At 42.0% G+C, this 21,524-nt stretch overlaps 1 protein-coding gene across 1 annotated transcript in view; it reads left to right on the top strand.

Annotated features, from left to right (window-relative positions):
- igf1rb (insulin-like growth factor 1b receptor) overlaps nucleotides 1-21,524 on the top strand; it is a 248,431-nt gene that overhangs the window by 177,466 nt on the left and 49,441 nt on the right. Inside the window, exons 3-10 of the mRNA XM_060941057.1 lie at nucleotides 2,023-2,326; nucleotides 5,750-5,886; nucleotides 5,978-6,122; nucleotides 8,398-8,606; nucleotides 8,696-8,822; nucleotides 12,556-12,797; nucleotides 12,881-13,048; nucleotides 14,074-14,278. Coding sequence (XP_060797040.1) covers nucleotides 2,023-2,326; nucleotides 5,750-5,886; nucleotides 5,978-6,122; nucleotides 8,398-8,606; nucleotides 8,696-8,822; nucleotides 12,556-12,797; nucleotides 12,881-13,048; nucleotides 14,074-14,278 — 1,537 coding nt within the window. The remainder of the gene's footprint in view (nucleotides 1-2,022; nucleotides 2,327-5,749; nucleotides 5,887-5,977; nucleotides 6,123-8,397; nucleotides 8,607-8,695; nucleotides 8,823-12,555; nucleotides 12,798-12,880; nucleotides 13,049-14,073; nucleotides 14,279-21,524) is intronic.

The following is a 21,524-nucleotide window of genomic DNA, read 5'->3' as shown; positions in this document are numbered from 1 at the left end:
ATAGAATCTATGATAGCCTACCCTCCCTCTTTACCCTTTGCCTCTCGTTGCTAGGCGGCAGTTACATGAAAGCCGCAAGCTTTCACAAGCAAATACATGACTGATATCATGCCGACTTTATGATTACATTTATGATTATCATGTAGAATCTATAGCTCTACGTACCTTTATCTTATGTCGTTTCACAACACACGTTCTGACAGGAGGACTGTCTTTGGATCCGGCATAGCTACTAGTAGACCCCCTCCGGAATACTGGCAGTGTTGCCAGATTGGGAGAAATCCTGCCCAGTTGAGCGGTTTCAAGTGCATTTTGATGGGTTTTGAACATATTTTGGGCTGGAAAACGTCAGCAGTATCTGTTGCCAGATACTGCTGACGTTTTCCAGCCCAAAATATGTTCAAAATGCACTTGAAACCGCTCAACTGAGCGGGAAACCTCCCAATCTGGCAACACTGTGTAGGCACTGCTGATGGTAGCAACACACGTTTGTGCTGAACTGAACACCCAAGAGATTCTTTTAAGCTGGGAAGAGTGTCAAACCAATCCAAATCGAAGTGTTCAGAGCACAGGACGGATGTTGGTGAGGGCTCCCACTTGTCACGAGTGCGCCTGACTTGCTTCACCCACTTCGCATGCAGCTCGGGATCTCTGGGAAACTTGAATAAACTTACCCCATCCTTGTGGGTTTTGGAGCAAAAGCCGTCAACACAACGCGAAGGCATAATAACTATATATGTATAATAATGTATAATAAAAATACTAATAATGACAAACTGAACACCTGTCGCATCAACAACAAACTGGTAAGTGATGAGGAAGGTTCTTTCGCTGATGTCATATAGCTCCTCCTCCTCTTTCGTCTCCTGGGTGCTTCAGCCCCGTCAAATTTGCCCAAATAGCCGCGTTTTTTATCATAACTTGTAAAATAGGCACCTTCGTGAATTAATATATGGATCATCGGGAATTACTTTTTATGTTATAAAACATCGCCAAAGATGTCAAAAACGTGTCATCAGCACTTTAATCTTCTTTATCTTATAGCAGATTACACAAAACTACCATACACACATGTCAAAAAATGACCTGAAATCTGTTCTTTAACTTGTCCTTCACTTAAAAACTGGTACAAGAACCAGTTTGAATCAGTTTGAATTTTGGACCCCTGTGAGACAAACTTTGTCCCCTGATCGTAAAACAACCCTTAAACTAAACTAAAATTGTGTTGGAAATGTGTCCCCAGTCTGAACCCGAACTGTAGTTTGTGATATTAGCAGGGCCAGACTAGTCTCTGTTCTCGGAAAATGGTGCTTTAATTACTGCAGACTAAATAGAAATCAAATCATGTACGTTTTGCCAACTACAGTAGCAGTTTAAATGTAATTTCTGAATGTTTTCCTTTCCATCATAGTTCCATAATAATCGGAGGAAACGAAACAATCTCACAATACCGGAGCTTTTGGGTTTGCCGTTGTGATTTTTCTCTAGATCAGCGAGCTGTGTATTAAACTGTTATGTAACCGTTGCTTTGTTTGATCAAAACATGAACGGTAAACGGTTTTAGTTCGTAGCTCTAATGCTTGAAAATTCCGAGCCTTTTTTTCTGCTGTAGTTTTAGTGCCTTTTTTTTGTTTTGTTTTGTTTTGTTTTTTAATTCAGGCAAAATGAAAGCTGCTTAAAGCCTGTTAAACCTTTTGAAAAGCAAAAGCACCACCTTTCCTTTGGTTCTTAAGAGAACATCTGGCTTTCCTGTTCACTGGCAATGCCACTGGCGCCTCTGGCAAAACCAGAACAGTTTTCTCGAATGACTGCGGTGGATTTGTTGTGGCTTCAGCTGCACTTTGATGGCTAAATCTATAAGTCTATTTAAATCTTCACCTCGTTTTTTTATGTTGCCCTTGTAACTCAAGGAACACACAGACGAGTTCAGAGAACAGCAGGAATCGATGTTGTAATCATTGTTAAAGTGAAGTGGATGTTAACGTTTTTTCTTTTTTCTTTCCTCTCTTCTTTCTTCTTTAGTGTGCCCAGAGCGATGTGGGCAGCGGGCATGTACGGATTCAGGAGAGTGCTGCCACACTCAGTGCCTTGGCAGCTGCACAGTGCCAGACAGTGCCACAGCCTGCGCCGCCTGCCAGCACTATTTCCACGAAGGCCGCTGCGTGGAGCATTGCCCTCCGGGCACGTACATATTCGAGGGCTGGCGCTGCATCACCTTAGAAATGTGCTCTGAGGTCCACCTATCTTTCTCAGAGCGCTTTGTCATCCACGCGGGCGAGTGCATGATGGAGTGTCCACCCGGCTTTAATCGTGAAAATAGTCAGAGGTACGTGAGACATGACACATCATCTATAGTTAAGATGACTTGCAGTGAAGCCCGGTGCCCGGTCGTAGCCTTTGGTCTTTACACCAGTGGTATGAAACGAGAGGCCAGTCCATAGCCGTGCCCGGTTATTTTCATCTCTAGACGCAATCACAACACGATCAGCAGATCAGTTGGCTCGGCTCCAATCCTGTTCAAGTGCAGCTTTGTAAGGAATAGACCAGACCGGTCGCGTGAATAAACAGTGACACTAAGCCAAGAATAGATGTTTGTAATTCAATAAGCATGTTAATGGGCACTTCGCAGCTCACTCTCTCCATCGTCACACCTTTACTGTGGCACAGCGCGGTGTTAAAATCTAATAACGGGTTTTTTAATCTATGGATGAGAGTTGAGTACGTCTAGGACTGGTAAGAGATTTAAAGTTGATAGGATGAAAACAGCAATCTCGATAGATCGTAATGATATTTAGCATTAATCAGTTTAAATCAAGCATGCTAATTATATACATTAAGCATTCGTTGTTTTACTGACTTCTAAATACCGGATCGATTTCAATTAGTTTTGTCCCGAATGAATATTTGGGTTCAAAGACATGGGGAAATGAGTCCTGGGTAATAGATGAATAAATATCCTGGCGTTTTCCTGTAAGGCAGATAAATTAGGCTGAATGGATTCAATTGATTAAAAACAAAATGTGGAAACCGCAGCTTTTAGGGAGGGCGTGGCAGAATTACGAGGGAGTTCCAGCCAGCCAAAAAAAAGGGATAAGAACCACTAGAGTGAATATTTAAGTTATTCCACGAAATCCAGTCGTACATGAGCTGATGAGGCGCGTAGCACCGATTTCGCTATACGTCATGTACGATGAGATCGAGTGGAATAACTGTTTTATTCTATCCACATTCACTGGATTTTGAGAAACAGAGCTTTTTTTTTTTTTTTTGCAAATTCGATAAATTAAAACTTTATACAAAAACGTCCAACAGAATCATTTCCACTTGGCAGACACGTGACAAATTGCATGCATGTGTAGTAAAATATTCAAATTTGACAAGATTTACATCAGCAGATCTACGAAAACACATTTTATCGAAAAAAAATTAAGCTTCAAACTTTCTAAAAGAAGAGTAAGTGTTAAGTTTAACCAGTCTAAAAAAAAAATTCAACAAATTTCAGTGCTAAAAAGGAGGAATGTGATCAAACTGGCAAAATGACATTAGCAGTTTGTGAAAAATGCTGTAATGATTCTTGAAAAAAAAAAAAGATATGTTCTTACCATCAAATACTTTCATTCCATATGCTGTTTTGTTTTTTGTTTTTTTTGCGATTGCTCATTTCCAGTGAATGTGGATAGAGTAATATAAATTATCCTGTCCACATTCACTGGATATGAGCAATCATGCACTCTGATTGATTGATTGATTGATTGATTGATTGATTGATTGATTGATTGGCTACTCTACTACTAGGTTATCAGCTCATATACCATGAGTAAAGAAAAACAAAATGGCGGAGCGTGTTGCTAGATCAACCGAGGACGAAATAAAAAAAAACTCTACTCCAAAACAAAATCCCAAAAAAGCAACAAAACATGGAATAAAAGTATTTGATGGTAAGAACTAGGGCTGAACGATCTATCGTTTTCGACCGAAAATCGCGATCTCAGACAACACGATTTTGGGATCGTCAAAGCCGCGGTTTTTCTCAGTGCTCCTAAACTGACCCATGTTTTGTTTCGTCAATAAATTGTCCTCATTTTTTACACTACAGACACAAAATTACGTTCAGGAAAGCCTTGTGGCACTCAGTGTGAAAGAATTTTGTGAATATCTCCTTCCGTTTTCGTGTAAATCCCCGTTGTTTGGAGGGAGCACTGTGAGGAGAAACTGCGCTTTCTCTGTCTGTGTCTGAGCGCGCGGGTGGGGGAGGGGCTGCTTGCTCTCTCTCTCTCTCTCTCACACACACAGGAGGGAGGGGCCCTGCAATAGCGACTGCTACGCGCACTGCATCACTCTTATTTCCCACAGGGGAATTGTTGGCTCTAGTTATAATTTATAATGCTTATGTACATTCTTTTACAAAAGTGCAATATTTTGATGCTGCTGAGCCATTGATCAACCTTTTTTTTATGTCTGATATGTTGTAGATGGGAAAAGTAAAAGAAGCAAAAGTTTACTTAAGAAAGATGGCTCTCATTTTTATTTTAAGTTATTATAACTTGTTCCTCAGGCACTCAATGTTAATAAACAGGCCTACATTTGAAATCTGTTGACCTCAGTTTTCATCCTTGCATTAGCTTTATGGAATTCATTGTATTAATTAATTTGCACTGAAACTTGATTTAAAGAAAAAAAATCGTGGTTGAAATCGAAATCACAATATCTGCCAGAAAAATCGCAATTCAGTTTTTTCTTAAAATCGTTCAGCCCTAGTAAGAACGTATTGCATCTTCTTCCAAACCCCCCCCCCCCCCCCCCCCCCCCCCAAAAAAAAAGAAAAAGAATTATCGCATTTTCCTCAAATTGCTACGGTCATTTCGCCAGTTTGTTTACATTCTAAGCGGACTCTGTGGTTGGTTGAAGAGAGCAACTGGACTTGCTTGAAGATTTTTGAAAACGTTTCGCCTCTCATCCTAAAGGCTTCCTCGGTTCTGTCCGACTCTGTTCAATGATGGTCGTTCCAGGTTGACAAAAATGAACGATCCTCTCTGGCTAAGATGTCTGCCAGTTTTCTGGAAGTCCTCTCATAGGGATCTCATCCCAAAGTGCGTAGAAACATATGTGATGAATCTCAGTCATCCAGGTTGTGGTTGGTTGGATGAGAGGCGAAACGTTTTCAAGAATCTTCAAGCAAGTCCAGTTGCTCTCTTCAACCAACCACAGATTGCTATGTACCTGGATGACTGAGATTCGTCACAGATGTATTCTAAGCAGACATGATTTTGTATAAAGTTTTATTTATCGAATTTGCAAAAAATAAAAATGGTGTTTCTCAAAATCCAGTGAAATGTGGATAGAATAAAACAGTTATTCCACTCAGTCTCGTCGTACATGGCTTATAGCCGACTCGGTGCTACGTGCCTCATCAGCTATCAGCTCATGTACGACTTGATTTTGTAGAATAACTGTTAATTATAAAGATAAGTGTTTCAAAAATGTCAGCAGCGAAGTGTGATCATGCACCACGACTAAACGTGACACCATAACTGGCAATAAAAACCATCATGCCTAGAGTGACATAAAGAACATGTATACTGTATATACACACACGCACGAACGCACGCTCAGCGAAAGAGAACTGAAAGTGTTCTGTCTCATAGAAGAAACTTGTTTGTGTTAACTCAAAGCATGAATCTAAAATGTATTCCACTGTTACATATAACTAATGTTGGTCCTGTATGAGCACGGTTTCCTCCCCCTGCAGTATGTTCTGCAGTGCTTGTGATGGCTTGTGCGACAAGGTGTGCGAGGGGAAAGAGATCGACTCCTTGGACGCTGCACAGTCCCTAAAGGACTGCACTGTTATTAACGGCAGCCTGGGCATCAACATCCGCCGTGGCAGTAAGTAGCTGCGCGTGCACTCACTCCACTCCTGCAGGAAACACTTGCGGTCAGATTCTGGGTGGCACTCAGTTCTGTCTCTGTATCGCAGACATCGCCGCGTCAGAGTTGGAGAACTTCCTCGGCCTCATCAAGACCGTGACAGGATGTGTGAGGATTTCTCATTCTCCCACTCTGAGCTCGCTGTCCTTCCTCAAGAGTTTAAACCACATTCATGGGAAGGAGCTCTGCCATAAGTAAGCTTCAGGCGTTTGTCTGTTTTAGTAATACACATCTGTCCTTTTAATAATAATTGATTTCCACTGAAGTTTTTTTTTTAAATAATAAACTATTCTGATGTGATTTTTTTTTTTTAATGAACTTTTTTTTGTATTGGAACTTTTTCAAAAGCATACGTTTTATGCAAAAGTAGCTTGGTCTGATTCTGTCATCTAATAAATGAGTTTAATAAAATCAATATAGATAGAAATCTATAATGTTAATGCAACAATTTTAGGAATTTCTGACCAAGTCGATAGATTTGTCTGTATCTCATGTGGTACAAAGTCTGTGCCATATTGCTTTATCGTTCTGATAGGTTGTATGTGAAAGAGGAGACCAAATAGAATTTAATTACAAATTTACAAACTGAGCCAAGCAAGGCTGCTGTGGAAAGTTCTAGACGGCTGCTTTAACTCTTTACCCCTTAAAGCAGTTGCTACAGCCACCCTTGTATATGTACATACTGTTCACCCTTAGAACATATTTACAAGAAAGAAAAAAAAAGTCTAAAGACAAGGTTTTGTTCATATCAGTTTTCTCCTTCATTATGTTGAAACAATCATGACATATCATACATTTTTGATACCGAATACAAAAATCACTCCGTTGTGTTTCAACATTTCACCAACTCGCAGGCAGTGTCTGAAAGGTGAGTAATACCTGTGTGAAAACCAGTCTTCACATTTTACATGAAGAATTCGTCAAATGGTGTACAATAAATGATTACTGCAACTTTACAAAGATGCTTTATATAACGTTCAATTATCTTTTCAAAATTCATACATTTTATCATAAATATTCACCTGGGATACATGTAAAGGGTAAAAAAAACGTATGTCGAGGCAAATTCAGAGTCGTCATATGTCGTCATTATGGGATATACACGCCGGCGTTATGTGTCGTCATTATGGGATATACACAGGGGCGTCATATGTCGTCATTATGGGATATACACGGGGGCGTCATATGTCGTCATTATGGGATATACACGGGGGCGTCATATGTCGTCATTATGGGTTATACACGGGGGCGTCATATGTCGTCATTATGGGATATACGCGGGGTCGTCATTACGGGATATAGACGGGATCGTCATTACAGGATATACACGGGGTCGTCATTACGGGATATGCACAGGGTCGTCATTACGGGGTCTGCACGGGGTCGTCATTACGGGGTCTGCACGGGGTCGTCATTACGGGGTCTGCACGGGGTCGTCGTTATGGTGCATACACGCCGGTGTCGTACGTCGTCGTTATGGGATATACACGGGGTCGTCATACATCGTCGTTATGGTGCATACACGCCGGTGTCATATGTCGTCATTAAGGGGTAAAGAGTTAAAGCTAGACGGCCTTTCAATTTCATAAAATTGGTGAAGTTTAGTTCCCTCTGAAATTTGGTCACTGTGATGTGTTTTATTTCTGCAATATCTTTATAAAAAAAAAAAAAAGACATTCTGTGGCTGGGAAGTTAGTTATTTAATTTGAGGGGATTCCCCAGCAAATAATGTGCATGAAATCGCTCGCTTCACACAGTCGAGCAGACAGAAGTCCGTGTTCGCATGCGCATGTCTTTTTCTTCTTCTTTTGGGTTTTACAGCAGCTGGTATCCAGTGTGGCATTACTGCCATCTACAGGTTTACCTCGACCGTGCACTGACAGTTACATCATTCTGTCACTAAACAAACAGCTGATCACACCGAGGTGCTCGCTGACCGCTGATATTTATTAGTTTGGTCCTGCGTTTCTTTTCCTTCACAACGTAATGTCTTTTCTTCTCGCTTTCCGTTACTGTAGTCAGTCTTTCACGTTTCATTCATGTCTTCTGTTTTCCCTCTCCTGTTTCAAATTTGTATCCCACAATGCCTTGGGCGAATGGGGAAAGCCCGCCACGTGATGCATGACGTAGTATCTTGTTTTGCGTCATGGTGAAGCAGGAAAAAATAGCAGAGAATTTAGGGCCACATCACCCTAAATTCATTAATTGTTCTATTTAAAAAAAACTAATAAAATTGGAAGTCAGTGATTTGAATTCAATAGCTTTTGGCTAAAATAATTGGCTGTCAGGGAAAATTCTTTTTATGACCTAAACCTGAAAAATTTGAAAGGCAGTCTACCTTTAAATGGCAGCAGCAGAGGGTTTTGTGTCTCTTGGCTTTTTTTTTTTTTTTTCCTCACTCATTGGTATATGAGACTTGTTAATTCTGGCTTTAGCCACCTGCTGAAGTGCTGTTGTGCTTTTCTGCAGCATGTACGCCTTCTCAGCCTTTGATAACCAGCACCTCAAGTTTCTGTGGGACTGGTCACAACACAACCTGACCATTGATGCAGGGAAACTCTTTTTCGGCCGGAACCCCCACCTGTGCATGTCCGAGATTCGCAAGATGTGGCTGAAAACGGGCATCAAGGAGAAGTTTGTGGAGGAGGATTTCCGCAACAACGGAGGCCGTGCAAACTGTAAGTGTTTTAAACTAGTAACTGCTGATTGCTTAGAAAATGATGTTGGATCAGTTGAACTTGCATTTGTTCAATTTTGTGTGTTCCAGGTGAAAGTAAAATTCTGAAGTTCATAAATAATAGCACTAGGAGTAACACAATAGCACTGACATGGGAACGCTATCAACCGCTGGGTTACAAAGGTCTCATCAGTTTTGAAGTGTACTACAAAGAAGCGTGAGTCCTTTGGCCTTTTTTTTTTTTTAAACACCTGGAGCAGCCTTACAAGTTTGCTTTCTACAGTTACACCATATGACCAGAAGTACACCTGACCATCACACCTACAGTATATGTGCCATATTTTCCCTTGCATCATACTGACTCGACTTGCTTTTGGTATCAGTAGTTCGTTTTCCGCTGCAGGTGGTTGTCATATCGACTAGGGATGTTAACCGATGACCGTTTGACCGGTGGTTGACCGAATCAACGTCAACCGGTTAATTATTTTTTTTGGTTGTCGGTTAAAAAAAAAAATTGATCGTTTTGAAGCTGCCGATTTTGGAGCGGAGAACCTGGAATTCTGTGTTGTAAACGCTTGGGGCATGCCATGCGGTGTAAGGACGACAGCTGACAAATCAGAAACACCCATTCAGTCATGTCCCGCCCTCCCGCCTCAGTTGAAGACAGCTGCCACTCGGCGAAAGAAAAAAAGTGTAGACACAGGCTTTTTAGCTTACAAATTACTATTCTGTTTTTTTTTTTTTTTTATTATTATTAGAAGGCACATGGAGTTTAGTCCTGCCTTGGCCAGTGCATTCTGAAAGTATGTTTCGGTCTGTAGCCAACAATGCATGTTACTGCAGATCATATCTCTCCACACAAACTAAAGGCGCAGATGCCGACTTTTTCACGGCTGAATCGTGCAGATCCGATTTTTTTTTTTTTTAAGGGGGGGCGTTGGAGTGTCTGAATAATTTCATCAGAGTAAATTCTGTATTAAAATTACTAAATAAGCAAATGCCGTTAGTCCATGAAACAGGAAGTATGAGAAGAAAACAGTAAATCAGAAAGCTGCGCACGTTTGCGCAGCTTCCGCGAAAACGTGCGCAGCTTTCTGATTTACTGTTTTCTCATACTTGTACTTCCTATGTTTCATGGACTGTAACGGCATTTGCTTATTTAGTAATTTTAATACAGAATTTACTCTGATGAAATTATTCAGACACTCCAACGGCCGCCCGCCCCCCCCCCCCCCCCCCCCCCCCAAAAAAAATCGGATCTGCACGATTCAGCCGTGAAAAAGGCGGCATTTGCCAAAAGGCGTGTCGTTTGCATCCCTGTTTAAACTCGTAGGTTAACCGACTTTAACCGGCTAATGAGGCTTGGTGGTCGGTCAAGATTTTTTTTAGTTTTCGCCATCCCTAATATCGACGCCGCATAAAAGATGTCATCTTCAGTGCAACACACAGGAATATCTTCTTTTTTTTTTTTTTTAATTAAATTTGTGTGCGCGCACATGCGAAACGGTGTTATGTCAAGCTGAATTTGTCACAATTCGTCACGTTTCTAATGCGTTTTGTTAAACTACAACAACAAAACATTTCAACAAAGCTGCGTCCAAACTGTCAGGACATATCACTAATGGCATAAAAAGTGCCATCAGTTGACAAGTGGCAAAAAAAGAAGCTGTGTTGTAGATGTAACAATGAAGGCACAGGACTTTCAGTCCGAGAATGCAGGTTCGCGTCCTCATTCAGCATATTATATTTGAGGAAATTTTTACTACCAGTTACTCATTTAAAAGTAGCCACACTGTACTGATATTTTGCCCAATCCTCTGTTGGTTTAAAAAAAAAATCAGTACAGGCAACGCACAGGTTTTTATATTAATACATTTGTTACTATAGTAAGAGCCAATTCATATGGTTCCACATAATGTGAACCTTTGTGCTTTTAATAAAGGAAAATGTATCATTGATATTGTCATCAGAGGACATTTATGGGGGGAAAAAAGGCGTCGGCACTTTGAAACGACCAGCCACAGGAAAATTTTCAGCACAGAGGATTTTGCACTTCATAGTTTATACTTTGTCCATCTGAGGTGCTCATTAGCACAATATCTCAATAATGAGTGGATTTATAAATCATCATCATTGTAACCACCAGATGAACTGATCAGATTTTGGAATTGTTCCAAACAGGTCAAGGTCAGGGCGGCACGGTGGTGTAGTGGTTAGCGCTGTCGTGTCACAGCAAGAAGGTCCGGGTTCGAGCCCCGTGGCCGGCGAGGGCCTTTCTGTGTGGAGTTTGCATGTTCTCCCCGTGTCCGCGTGGGTTTCCTCCGGGTGCTCCGGTTTCCCCCACAGTCCAAAGACATGCAGGTTAGGTTAACTGGTGACTCTAAATTGACCGTAGGTGTGAATGTGAGTGTGAATGGTTGTCTGTGTCTATGTGTCAGCCCTGTGATGACCTGGCGACTTGTCCAGGGTGTACCCCGCCTTTCGCCCATAGTCAGCTGGGATAGGCTCCAGCTGAGATGAGATGAGGTCACGGTCAAGTTAAAGTCAAATGCATAAAATAGTTTTTCTGTCTAACTGTATTGTTTATAAATATAAATACATTTATTAACTATTTATTTCTGGCATACAAATTGGTAGCAAGAAGGACGAGACTTGTTGGAGACGACAAATTTAATGTCAGGTTTGACTTGTTAGGACGTACCCTATGTGATGACAGGAATATTAACAGAACAATATTCAAATCAATCAAAGTCCTTCCGGATTGGCAGTGCCAATCCCTGTTTCCGTATAGTCTGGCTAACGCGATTTCAAAGCTCTGCGAGCATTTGGTCTGGCAAAGATATTAAGCCCAACCGTTTCCCAAAGTACGTGGTTGACCCGCCTCCCTGAAATGCCTCAGTTTGCTACTGGTCGAAGCCAGAAAAGGCTGTGACGAAGCTTAAACCAATCACATCACTCTTTCCTCTGACGTATGCGATGCGACAGGGCTAACTGGTAGATTAAACTCTTACCGAAGCCGGTCGGGAGCAAGGCGAAAACGTCCTTCCTTTCAATAAATACCTCCAGGGCTGCTCTTTGCTCCGTTTTCAATGAGAACTTGCTCCATGTTCGTAATGTTTCTAGTGAATGAAGCGCTTCCGGCATAGATTCTGTAAACAATCTATGGCTTCCGGTCGCAGTTCTACTACGTCACTGCCTTGAACACGCCTCTACCCAGGGCCGTTGGAGATGCTCAAAGTTGATCGGCTCCCGATTTTTCGGGAGCTTGGAAGAGCTGTAGATAGCTTGCCTGGCCAGACTAAGCTCGCAACAGGCCCTCATGTTGCGTCACGCTTAGGATGGGCAGGCCCAGGCTAGTTTCTGTAGCCCTCGGCCTCCCTCTCGCCTATTACCTAGCTAGGGTTGCAGTGGGGGGCTAGTCCTCTGGTAACCGCAAGAGTTTGACTCACCACTCACATCTGTATTGCAGCGTGCCTTGCCAGACAGCAGTAGGTACCATTTTTATGATTGTCTTTGGTATGACCCGACCGTGAGGTAGAACTTGCGATCTTCCGACCAAGAGGCGGACGCGCTAACCACTAGGCCAACTCGCGGTACAGAACAATATTAGTTAACTCTAAATGGATCAAATATGACTTGTCATTCTCTCGTCGTATTTGATCCATTTAGAGTTAACTAAGTGTATATATAATTTTATTATTTTATTGTTGGCAAATTGCTGTGGTATAAGAGAAATAAACCACTTTGCGAGTTGCTGTGTTTTTTGATAAATAATCAGAGTTGTGGTTGTAAAAGTAACATTGCTTCATGCCAGGCCACCTCACTGTTGATTATTTTCCTAAAACCACATGCCCCATTATGTTTTAACCCTTGTCCAGCTTTATTATCCACGTGAGCTCGTTTTCACTTCTGTAAAGGTCTATATGACGGCTCCATTCTGTGACACGCAGGCCTTTTCAGAACATCTCAGAGTTTGAAGATAAGGATGGTTGTGGGTCCAACAGCTGGATGATGGTGGATGTGGACTTGCCCCAGGACCCAAGCAGAAACCCTGAAGTCCTTCTTTCAGGCCTTAAACCTGTGACGCAATACGCCATCTTTTTGAAGACTGCAACCTTGGTAGTGCAGGATATAGACACGCACGTTCTGGGGGCCAAGAGCGAGTTGGTTTATATCGTCACTAAGCCTAAAGGTAAAGACGGGATGCGAACACGTCTTCAAAATCATACAGTGGTCTGTGAAATGGTGTAATTTTTTTTTTTTGGGTTCCTCTAGTACCTACAATGCCTGTTGATATCCGTGCCTACTCAAACTCATCCACAAGCCTGGTGGTTCAGTGGTCTCCTCCTGTTTTTCCCAATGGGAATCATATCTACTATCTGCTTCGTTGGCAACAGCTGGAAGAAGACCCTGAGCTCTACCAGCACAACTACTGCTCTAAAGGTCTGGTGTAAAACTATGTAATGTAATATATATTGTATACTTTTGAGGAATCCGGGTTTTTTTTTTTTAACTTGTGTTTGATCAACAAAAAGGTTTCTGATGCTTTTATAATTCATGTATTTTAATCATAATGACTTCCTCAATTCATGAGGAATAGAGACTTTTTCTTTCTAGATTGCCTTAATAACTATGGGGTGTTCACACGGCAACTTTCACTCCGGTGTAGCACCGGGGCTGCCCCGGTAGAGCGTTCACATGGTACAAAGTTATACCGGCGTAGCCCCTGAAAGCTGCTTAAACCGGTGCAAATCTAACCCTGCTCGGGAGGTGGTTTAAGAAATGTACTCCGGAGTAAATGCTATTTCGCGGGGCAGCACCGATATAAAATGGGACTTCTGAACGCTACAGGTGTAGACTCGCTACGCGTGAGGAGAGTTGATTACATACGGGCATTGCATAATTTGCATCCTGGTATTTTGCGCTTCCAAAATGGCGAATATTAACAACAACAGAACTGCGTGCCTTCCAGTGTTGCCAGATTGGGCGGTTTTAAGTGCATTTTGGCGGATTTGAACCTATTTTGGGCTGGAAAACGTCAGCAGTATCTGGCAACACTGGTGTCTTCATTCATCCACGGTGTTTTCCCGGCGCTTGGTGATGCCATGACAACCGGGAAAAGGAAGTACATTTTCACGCATGCGCATATTTCATTTCCGCATTATTACTATCATACAGCACGGTCGCAAAAACTGCCGTGTGAACGCAAGTGGGGCTGCACCGGTGCCAACACGCTTCTCTCTAGTAAGCAGGTTTGTGACGTGTGAACGCTCCACAAAATTTACACCGGTGTAAGATATATCGCAACAAAATACATCGGTGCAAATATGTGCCGTGTGAACACCCCTTATGACTTTAATACTGAGAAAAATGCTCATGATTATCATTTCAGCCATTACTGTCCAGCCCGGGTAGCTATAAAGAATTGTTTTCTCATATTTTAACATTTTCCTCCTCTGTCTTCACAGAGCTGAAAATGCCCGTCAGATTCCCTACAGGACTGGCAAACATCTTTGGGAACATAAAGCCCACCACTTCAGACTCGGCAGGGGAGAACAAAACCTCTTGCTGCCCTTGCCAAAAATCAGAACTAGATAAGAAACAGGACAGTGACAACAACATTTACCGTAAAGTCTTTGAGGACTTCCTCCACAACAGCATCTTCCAGCCCAGGTAGGGTTTGGAAATAATAAGAGAGAATTTGTTTTTCTTATCAGGCCTTTGTTTTGTCCTTAGACACGGTCACAGTCGAGCAAAAGCCATCACAAGATCCTCCCTGTCTGTTCCCACCCAGACAGATCAACCTTGAGATGTTTGGTATTTATGCATCATTTGCCTGACTTTCCTTGGCATTAAACTAGCATTGAGAGTGAACCCAGTGAACCTCGGGGTAAGCTGAAAGTAATAAGCCCTGTAGTGCAGGCTTTCTTACTGCAAGCTTAATAGTATGAATGGTATGGCAAAAATGTATCACTTTTTTTTTTTTTTTTTTTTTAAGTCTTTGAAAGGTTGACTTTGCAAAATACTCCTAGCAGTGTTGCATTTAAAAAGTGAGTTCAGATATTTCAGTATTCACAAAAATCAAATCAAAACAAGGAGCAGAATGAAACGCATTTGAACATAGGGCTGGGTATCACCAGATACCTCACGATACGATACTATGGCGATATTTTGCCCACGATAACGATAATATCACGGTACAGCGATTCTGCGATAATCGATATATTGCAAGAAATTTCAACCACATCACAATATCTGTGTCACTGAAGAAAATCAGAATTTATTGACCACTGTAAAATTACATTTCACATACATGACTACCAGTGATGGGAATAACGGCGTTAGAAATAAACGGCGTTACTAACGGTGTTACTTTTTTTAGTAACGATTAATCTAGCTAATTACTTTTTACATCGTTATAACGCCGTTCCCGTTACTTAGAATAAAATACTATGCGTTACTTTATTAAAGCTGTTCTCATCTGGCACGCTGCTCGTTCAGCCTTTCTTTACTCTGCTTTCGTGTGGGGCGGGGAGACACGAGACAACGGCACAGTAAGCCAATCAGAGTAGATTTGGACAACATATGTAGGTAGGCCACGCCTACTGCACTACGCACTCTTTCAATCAGAAGACCCAGCGATGGCGAGCGGTCAGCCCAGCACTGCGCTTTCACACTGGAAATACAGCCAGGACTTTTCATTACTTGAAATAAAAGGCAAAAATGTTTACGTGCAATGCACATTATGTCGAGGAACAAAGCGTTTGTCCTCGTCAGTGGCCAGTAATTAGTAACATAATTTTAATAACTGCAAAAATATATTACATTTGATAGATGTCTTATCTCACATTGTCCCACAAAAATATTAATATAGTGTAGATAACATTACTAATTGGTTCTGTTAAGTGTCCATTTCAGTCATTAAACACATTTAACATTCACTTTTATTATGATTACACTAATTGAATTTGATTTTTTTTGAGGGGGAACAAAATGTAACGGAATAATTACTTTCCCTGGTAATTAGTTACTTTTATGACAAAGTAACTCCGTTACTAACTCGGTTACTTTTTGGGAAAAGTAACTAGTAACTATAACTAATTACTTTTTGAAAGTAACGTGCCCAACACTGATGACTACACACTCTTGCCAGACATGTATTTGTCTCTATTCCACTGCTGGCAAAACCAAGAGTTGCTTCACTACAACATACAGAAAATTCCCATTTCTGTGCTAGTATTCTCAACTTTTCTGTAAGCATGGACACATCAGTGCTGCTTAACAAGCAGAATCAAATTGTTTTATGAAAACTTAAAACTTGCACTGCAGACTGCACATACATTTCAGTGCCAACACTAATATCAATTTGTTCTTTGTAAACTTGAGAACATGTACCTGAGAACATTTCACTTGTGCTTATTTTGCAGGAACAACGCACTGTCTGAAACACATTGAAAAGTGCAGTGGGCATCTTAATTGGAGCATCTTAATTTAATTGGAGCGAAACAGGTTTTGCAAAGTGCATTCTCTTTGTCCGGCTCACTGTTTTTTTTTTCTCCTTTCCTTTGGAATCCAAAGTGCCTCCAAACATCTGCCTTAAAGTTCGGCGGCGTCTCTAGGTTTAAGAGCCATGCTTGCCTGTTTTTTTTCCTCACTGCAACCGCCGGGGAAAAAAGAGAAGACGAAGAGTGCCTTGCAGTGAGGTAGCGGCACAGCAACACCTCGCGGAGCGGAGGTGCGGAAGTCGTACTGGATTTACAACCCGTCTGAAACATGATTTTATTATTTGAAAAAATATCGATATTCAAATTTTGAGTATCGATATTGAATCGGAAGACAAAGTATCGCGATATATCGCCGTATCGATATTTTTGCACACCCCTATTTGAACAGGGTTTTTTTTTTTTCTTACCCTCTTGCAACAGTATACTACATTCTACCAAGTTATGGTCTGATTTAGAGGTCTGCGCGGGTCAGAACTTTCAGGCCCGCTCCCGCATTGTGCAGTCCCGCTCCCGCAAAGAATTATGATTTTCAGTCCCGCTCCCGCCTGCGCCTGCCATATTTTGTCCCGCTCCCGCCTGCAAATCCCGCATGACGTTATTTCTCGCGAAAGTTCTTGTCATTGGCTTGGGGAATTAAACATGCCGAGCTTAGCTGAGCTCTCCACTGACCGATCCTTCATTTATTGTAACTTTATTGTTTAGACTCTGACATTCTGCTGACACATTCCAAGTTGAGCGCTGCATGCGCTCATGATTGACAGCTCTCGCTTTGATTGACAGCTCTCGCTTTGGGCACTCGCACTCCCACTTCCGAGTCTGTGGCGTTATGATTCCAACCGCGATTTCATTCTCCTCTCATATGAAGTGCTGCGCAACCACAACCAGCTCCTCAGATTATACACTGTCTATTTCTCGCTTTAAATTGAACAATCTGTGCGATACACAGTCCTTTTTAATACTAGTTAATACTTTTTTAATACTTTTTTTTAATACTTAGGACTAATACTCTTGACTTTTTAACGGTAAATGTACCTCTCTTTAAAGCAGCACTTACTTCTGAAGCACTGCGAGCTTCACTAGAGGAGCTCTGCTCTTCTGCCATGATCAGAGATCTCAAACACGGAAGAGCGGAAAGGAATCGGAAACGTACGCGAGATTAGACCATAGGCATCTTAAAATGTTTTATTAATGCCAAATAAAATATCCAGCACAAATTATATACGATAGACATAAATTAATAATTTATAAATTTTATTTTAAACACGTTTTTAGTTAGCGGGACTGCAGCTTATCACCTCTCCCACCCGCACCCACATTGTGCACTCCCCCTCCCGCCCGCGCCCGCAATGAGCTTTCAAAATTTGTCCCGTGCCGCACTGCTTTGCGGCGGGTCCCGCAGATCCCACGGGACCCCCGCGGGAGTGCAGGGCTCTAGTCTGATTTAAGCATGTTAAAGTGCATATCCTGGACCAATTTCGTGGGGGTTTTTTTTATATGAAAGTATGTCCCTTTACACACTCATCCAGAAGGGTAATTTTGCACAAGGCCATCTGTCTACAGAAGAAAAAAAGAAAATAACAAAACGCATCTGGAAAAATCCCAAAGGAGTCTGGAGCCAGATTCGTGACGTTATCTGCGGAAGCGCCAGCAGGCTGAACGAGCTTGTACGGTTTCAGTGCACAGCCTGTGTAGACCAAGTTTAGCAGCTAGCGATTTTGCATTGAAATATGGAATTGTCACCTGAGCGCAATGTTACTTCACCTTTGGATGAAGAATATAATGAGATGTCAATTATTTCTTACCCTGACAACAGCCAACTTGTGAATCGCCGATTTTCTTGGTCTTTTTCTCGACTCTGCTTTGGTCCTTGGTTTCCGGGTGCCTCGCACGAAATGCTCCCATTTCTCTCTCATTGTCTGGTCTTTTGGAAAACGATGAGTACTAATCCCATCATGATTGGTGTTGCTACACCCTCCTACGGTACATCTGTTAACCATTTTAATAATTACGCAATAACGTTGAAGAAATTTTCAGAAAACCAGCAGGTCGTTTTCTCATAAACAAACCAGCGCTGACTCAGAGGGAGGCGTCCCGCACGCGACGTCACGAAAATCAATGTTTCCTGGGAAATCCAAATGCCAAGTTTTTTCAGAGGCGGACCAATTCACCTCAAATGGCTTGATTTCAACTGAATATTTCTGGTATTGCACAAGGTAAAAAAAAATTGCACAAAAATGTGACACATATTTGACCAAAGTTTAATATAAAATAGGAGTATTACATTGATCTTGCTCCTGAATTTACCCGTGATATGCACTTTAACTCAATCAGGCATATGCGATGTCCAGAAGTATGTGAACACCTGACCCTCACACCCATGTGTGTGGGGGGGCTTTTCAAGCACACATTTATATAGGATGTTTTTGCCTGCTGTTACATCAAAATTTCTCTTCACTGGACCCAAGAGGTGCAAACATGTTCCAGCATGATGCACAAAAGTCCATTAAAGATATGGTTTGCCAAGAGTGAAATGGAACTCCACCAAGCCCTGATGTCAGCCCCGCTGAACACCTTTGGGACGAACTGGAGCGCTGACAGCACCGCAGGCTTCCTCACCCAGCATCAGTGCCTGACCTCACTAATGCGCTGCGGCTGAATGAACACAAATCCCCACAGCCACGCTCCAAGATTCAATTCCAGTTTCAGTTTTTATTTCTGCAGTGAACAGTGTCACAAAACAGGTTGACAGAAATCCAGATAAGGTTTTAATTTTTAAGATTTTCAACTCATTTTTTGTGACCGTGTCAAGGAAAGACTCCCTGAGGTGACATGAGTATGAAACTCGGAGGAACCAGAATCAAAAGGGAACCCATTCGTATCTGGTTGACACCGGATAATGTGATTTTTCATTTCTTTTCTACAACTGGCATACAACAAAGTCAAGCAATGCCAAGTGTGTCAAAAGGAACTTGAGTATGAGCATGTTTTTAGATTTATTTAAAGGTCCCATGGCATGGTGGTTTGTTGATGCTTTAAACGGGCTCGTGGAGGTTTCCGGATGTTATATCCGCAGCTTTTCTCGAAATGAACCCTCGGCACGTAGATATAGCCTCCTGGGAGAAAGCCCCATTTCAGCGTTTTTTCCCAGTGCGTCGTTTTGCTAATGAGAAGCAGGAGACGGGGAAGGGTAGATGGTGGGGGCGGGTCTGACATTAATATTCATGACATGTAAACGAGTTACCTCTGATTGGCTAACAGCACTGTGACGCTACCTCCAGTGGGTCAGAACAAGCGGATGTGGGTGTCTTACTATGGCGAGAGAGAAGGAACAAACCGCGAAGGGAAAAATACCGCGTGCTGACGTCATTAAGGTGCGACGCGAGAAAATAAAATAAATTCAACAAATGTTTGGGTTTTTACTGAACAAACAAACAAATAAAATGAACGAGTGACTTAAAAAAAAGAATGTGGGTGTCTTTGTAAAAACTGTTTTGATTGGCTATTATAACCGAGCATGCTGCATGCTTTTTGGTTTTGTAGCGCAGAGTACCTGGCTAACTGCAGGAAGCGGTTAGCTGCACAGCTAATGTAGCCATTGCAAGGCTAACGTGGCACCGATTTTAAAACACAGCAAAACGACTTAACAGTTATACACTTACTTGTTCGGTGTTTGTGGCTGATGCGGCAGGGATGCTTGGTACGGACCCAGGCTTCAGTGACGGTTGATGTGCAAAACCTGCCCTGTACTGTCCCAAGTTGTGGAAACATTCATCAGGAAAATGCTTCCGACAAACATACACCGTCTTAGGTAGACTCGACGGCGTATTATTGAAGTAAATAAAATTAAGCCACTGCGTCTTCAGGGGCTCTCCCGTCGGCAGTAAAAACAGACTCTTTTCTGTGTTGTCACATCCATGTACAGCGCAATTTCCATGTTTGGTGGCAACTTTTGAGCTGGGCGGGCAATCCATACAGTGGGTGGGAATCCAGAGGGGCGGCGTGGGGATCATCTCCCTTGCTGACGTCGGCAAGGGAAGTGCTTCTCAACGCGCCGTTTTGACGCGCCATTCTCAAATATTGGGCATAGTTTGGTTTACACATTATGAAATTTCTGGCCACTGGGGTGACTTAAGAAGGTCAGAGGAACTCATTTTAACGTTAAAAAACCTCAGAAAGTGAAAATTTCATGCCATGGGACCTTTAAAATCTAGTGGAAAGTCTTCCCAGAAGAGTGGCGGTTATTATAATGGCAAAAGTGGACTAAATTTGAAAGATTTTCAGCAAGCACATACGGGTGTGACGTTCAGGTGTCCACAAACCTTTGGCCATAATGGTGTATGTGCTGCTCCCTGATACACCGATAATAATAGCTGTCAGCGTAATAGACTAATTTCTACCTGGTCCTCTGCAGGCTTAAATTAATCACTAGTTGTTGCATTACATTACAGGTGTTTAGCAGACGCTCTTATCCAGAGTGACGTACAACATAGCCGGAGCAGTTGGTGGTTAGGTGCCTTGCTCAAGGGCACGTCTGCCATTCCAGGGAATCAAACCAGGACCTTTTGCTCCCATAGCTGCTTCTCTAACCATTATGCCATGGCTTCCCTGGTTGTTTTAATCTGTTTATGAAAAACACAGTTGTCTATAATCCCAAACATCATGATATTTGCTCAGAAAGTGTTTTTTTTTTTTTTTTTATATAGAAGGAAAAAAGCCTTTATTAGCTCATCCAGCCAACAGGCGATGAGTTTATGCCATCATGTGGTGTTTGTCGTCCGTCGTAGTCCACATTTCACAAAAATCGCTGCTTCTCTGTCAATTAATCACCAATTTTTTTTTAAATTCTTTTTGGCAGGAAGGTAGGTCTGCCTGGGGTGCATATAGCTTCTATCCAAATGTGCATAATTTCAATTAATAATGAAGATATGAAGTAATTAAGCCCGAACAAGCAGTTTACACACACGCATCGCTGCTTCTCCCTCAATTCTTCACCGATTTTGAGTCTTTCTGGCAAATAGGTGAGTATTCCTAGGGTGTATATAGCTTCTATATGTAGTGTATATAGCTTGCAACGTTTATTGCACAAGGTGGCCCACTTTAGATTGTTCTTTCTGGACTAGACGGGGCCAGAGTGAGCTACCGATGATCTCGTTTGTCACATACAGTCTCCTCCGAAAGTATAGTAACAGTAAAGCCAACCCTTTTGTTTTTGCTGTACACTGAAAACATTTGGGAATGAGATCAAAAGATGAAATGAGACAATAGAACAGAGTTTCAGCTTTAATTTCCTGATATTTACATCTAGATGTGTTAAACAACTTAGAACATGGCACCTTCTGTTGGCGAGCAAAAGTATTGGAACAGAAATTAAGCAGTCAGCGTTAATTTTGTGAACAAGTGTTGATGTTCATCGA

The sequence above is a fragment of the Neoarius graeffei genome, chromosome 15 (assembly GCF_027579695.1).
Source record: "Neoarius graeffei isolate fNeoGra1 chromosome 15, fNeoGra1.pri, whole genome shotgun sequence".
Lineage (NCBI taxonomy): Eukaryota > Metazoa > Chordata > Actinopteri > Siluriformes > Ariidae > Neoarius > Neoarius graeffei.
Note: the sequence above shows the minus strand (reverse complement) of the source record. Positions and strands in the feature narration are given on the sequence as shown.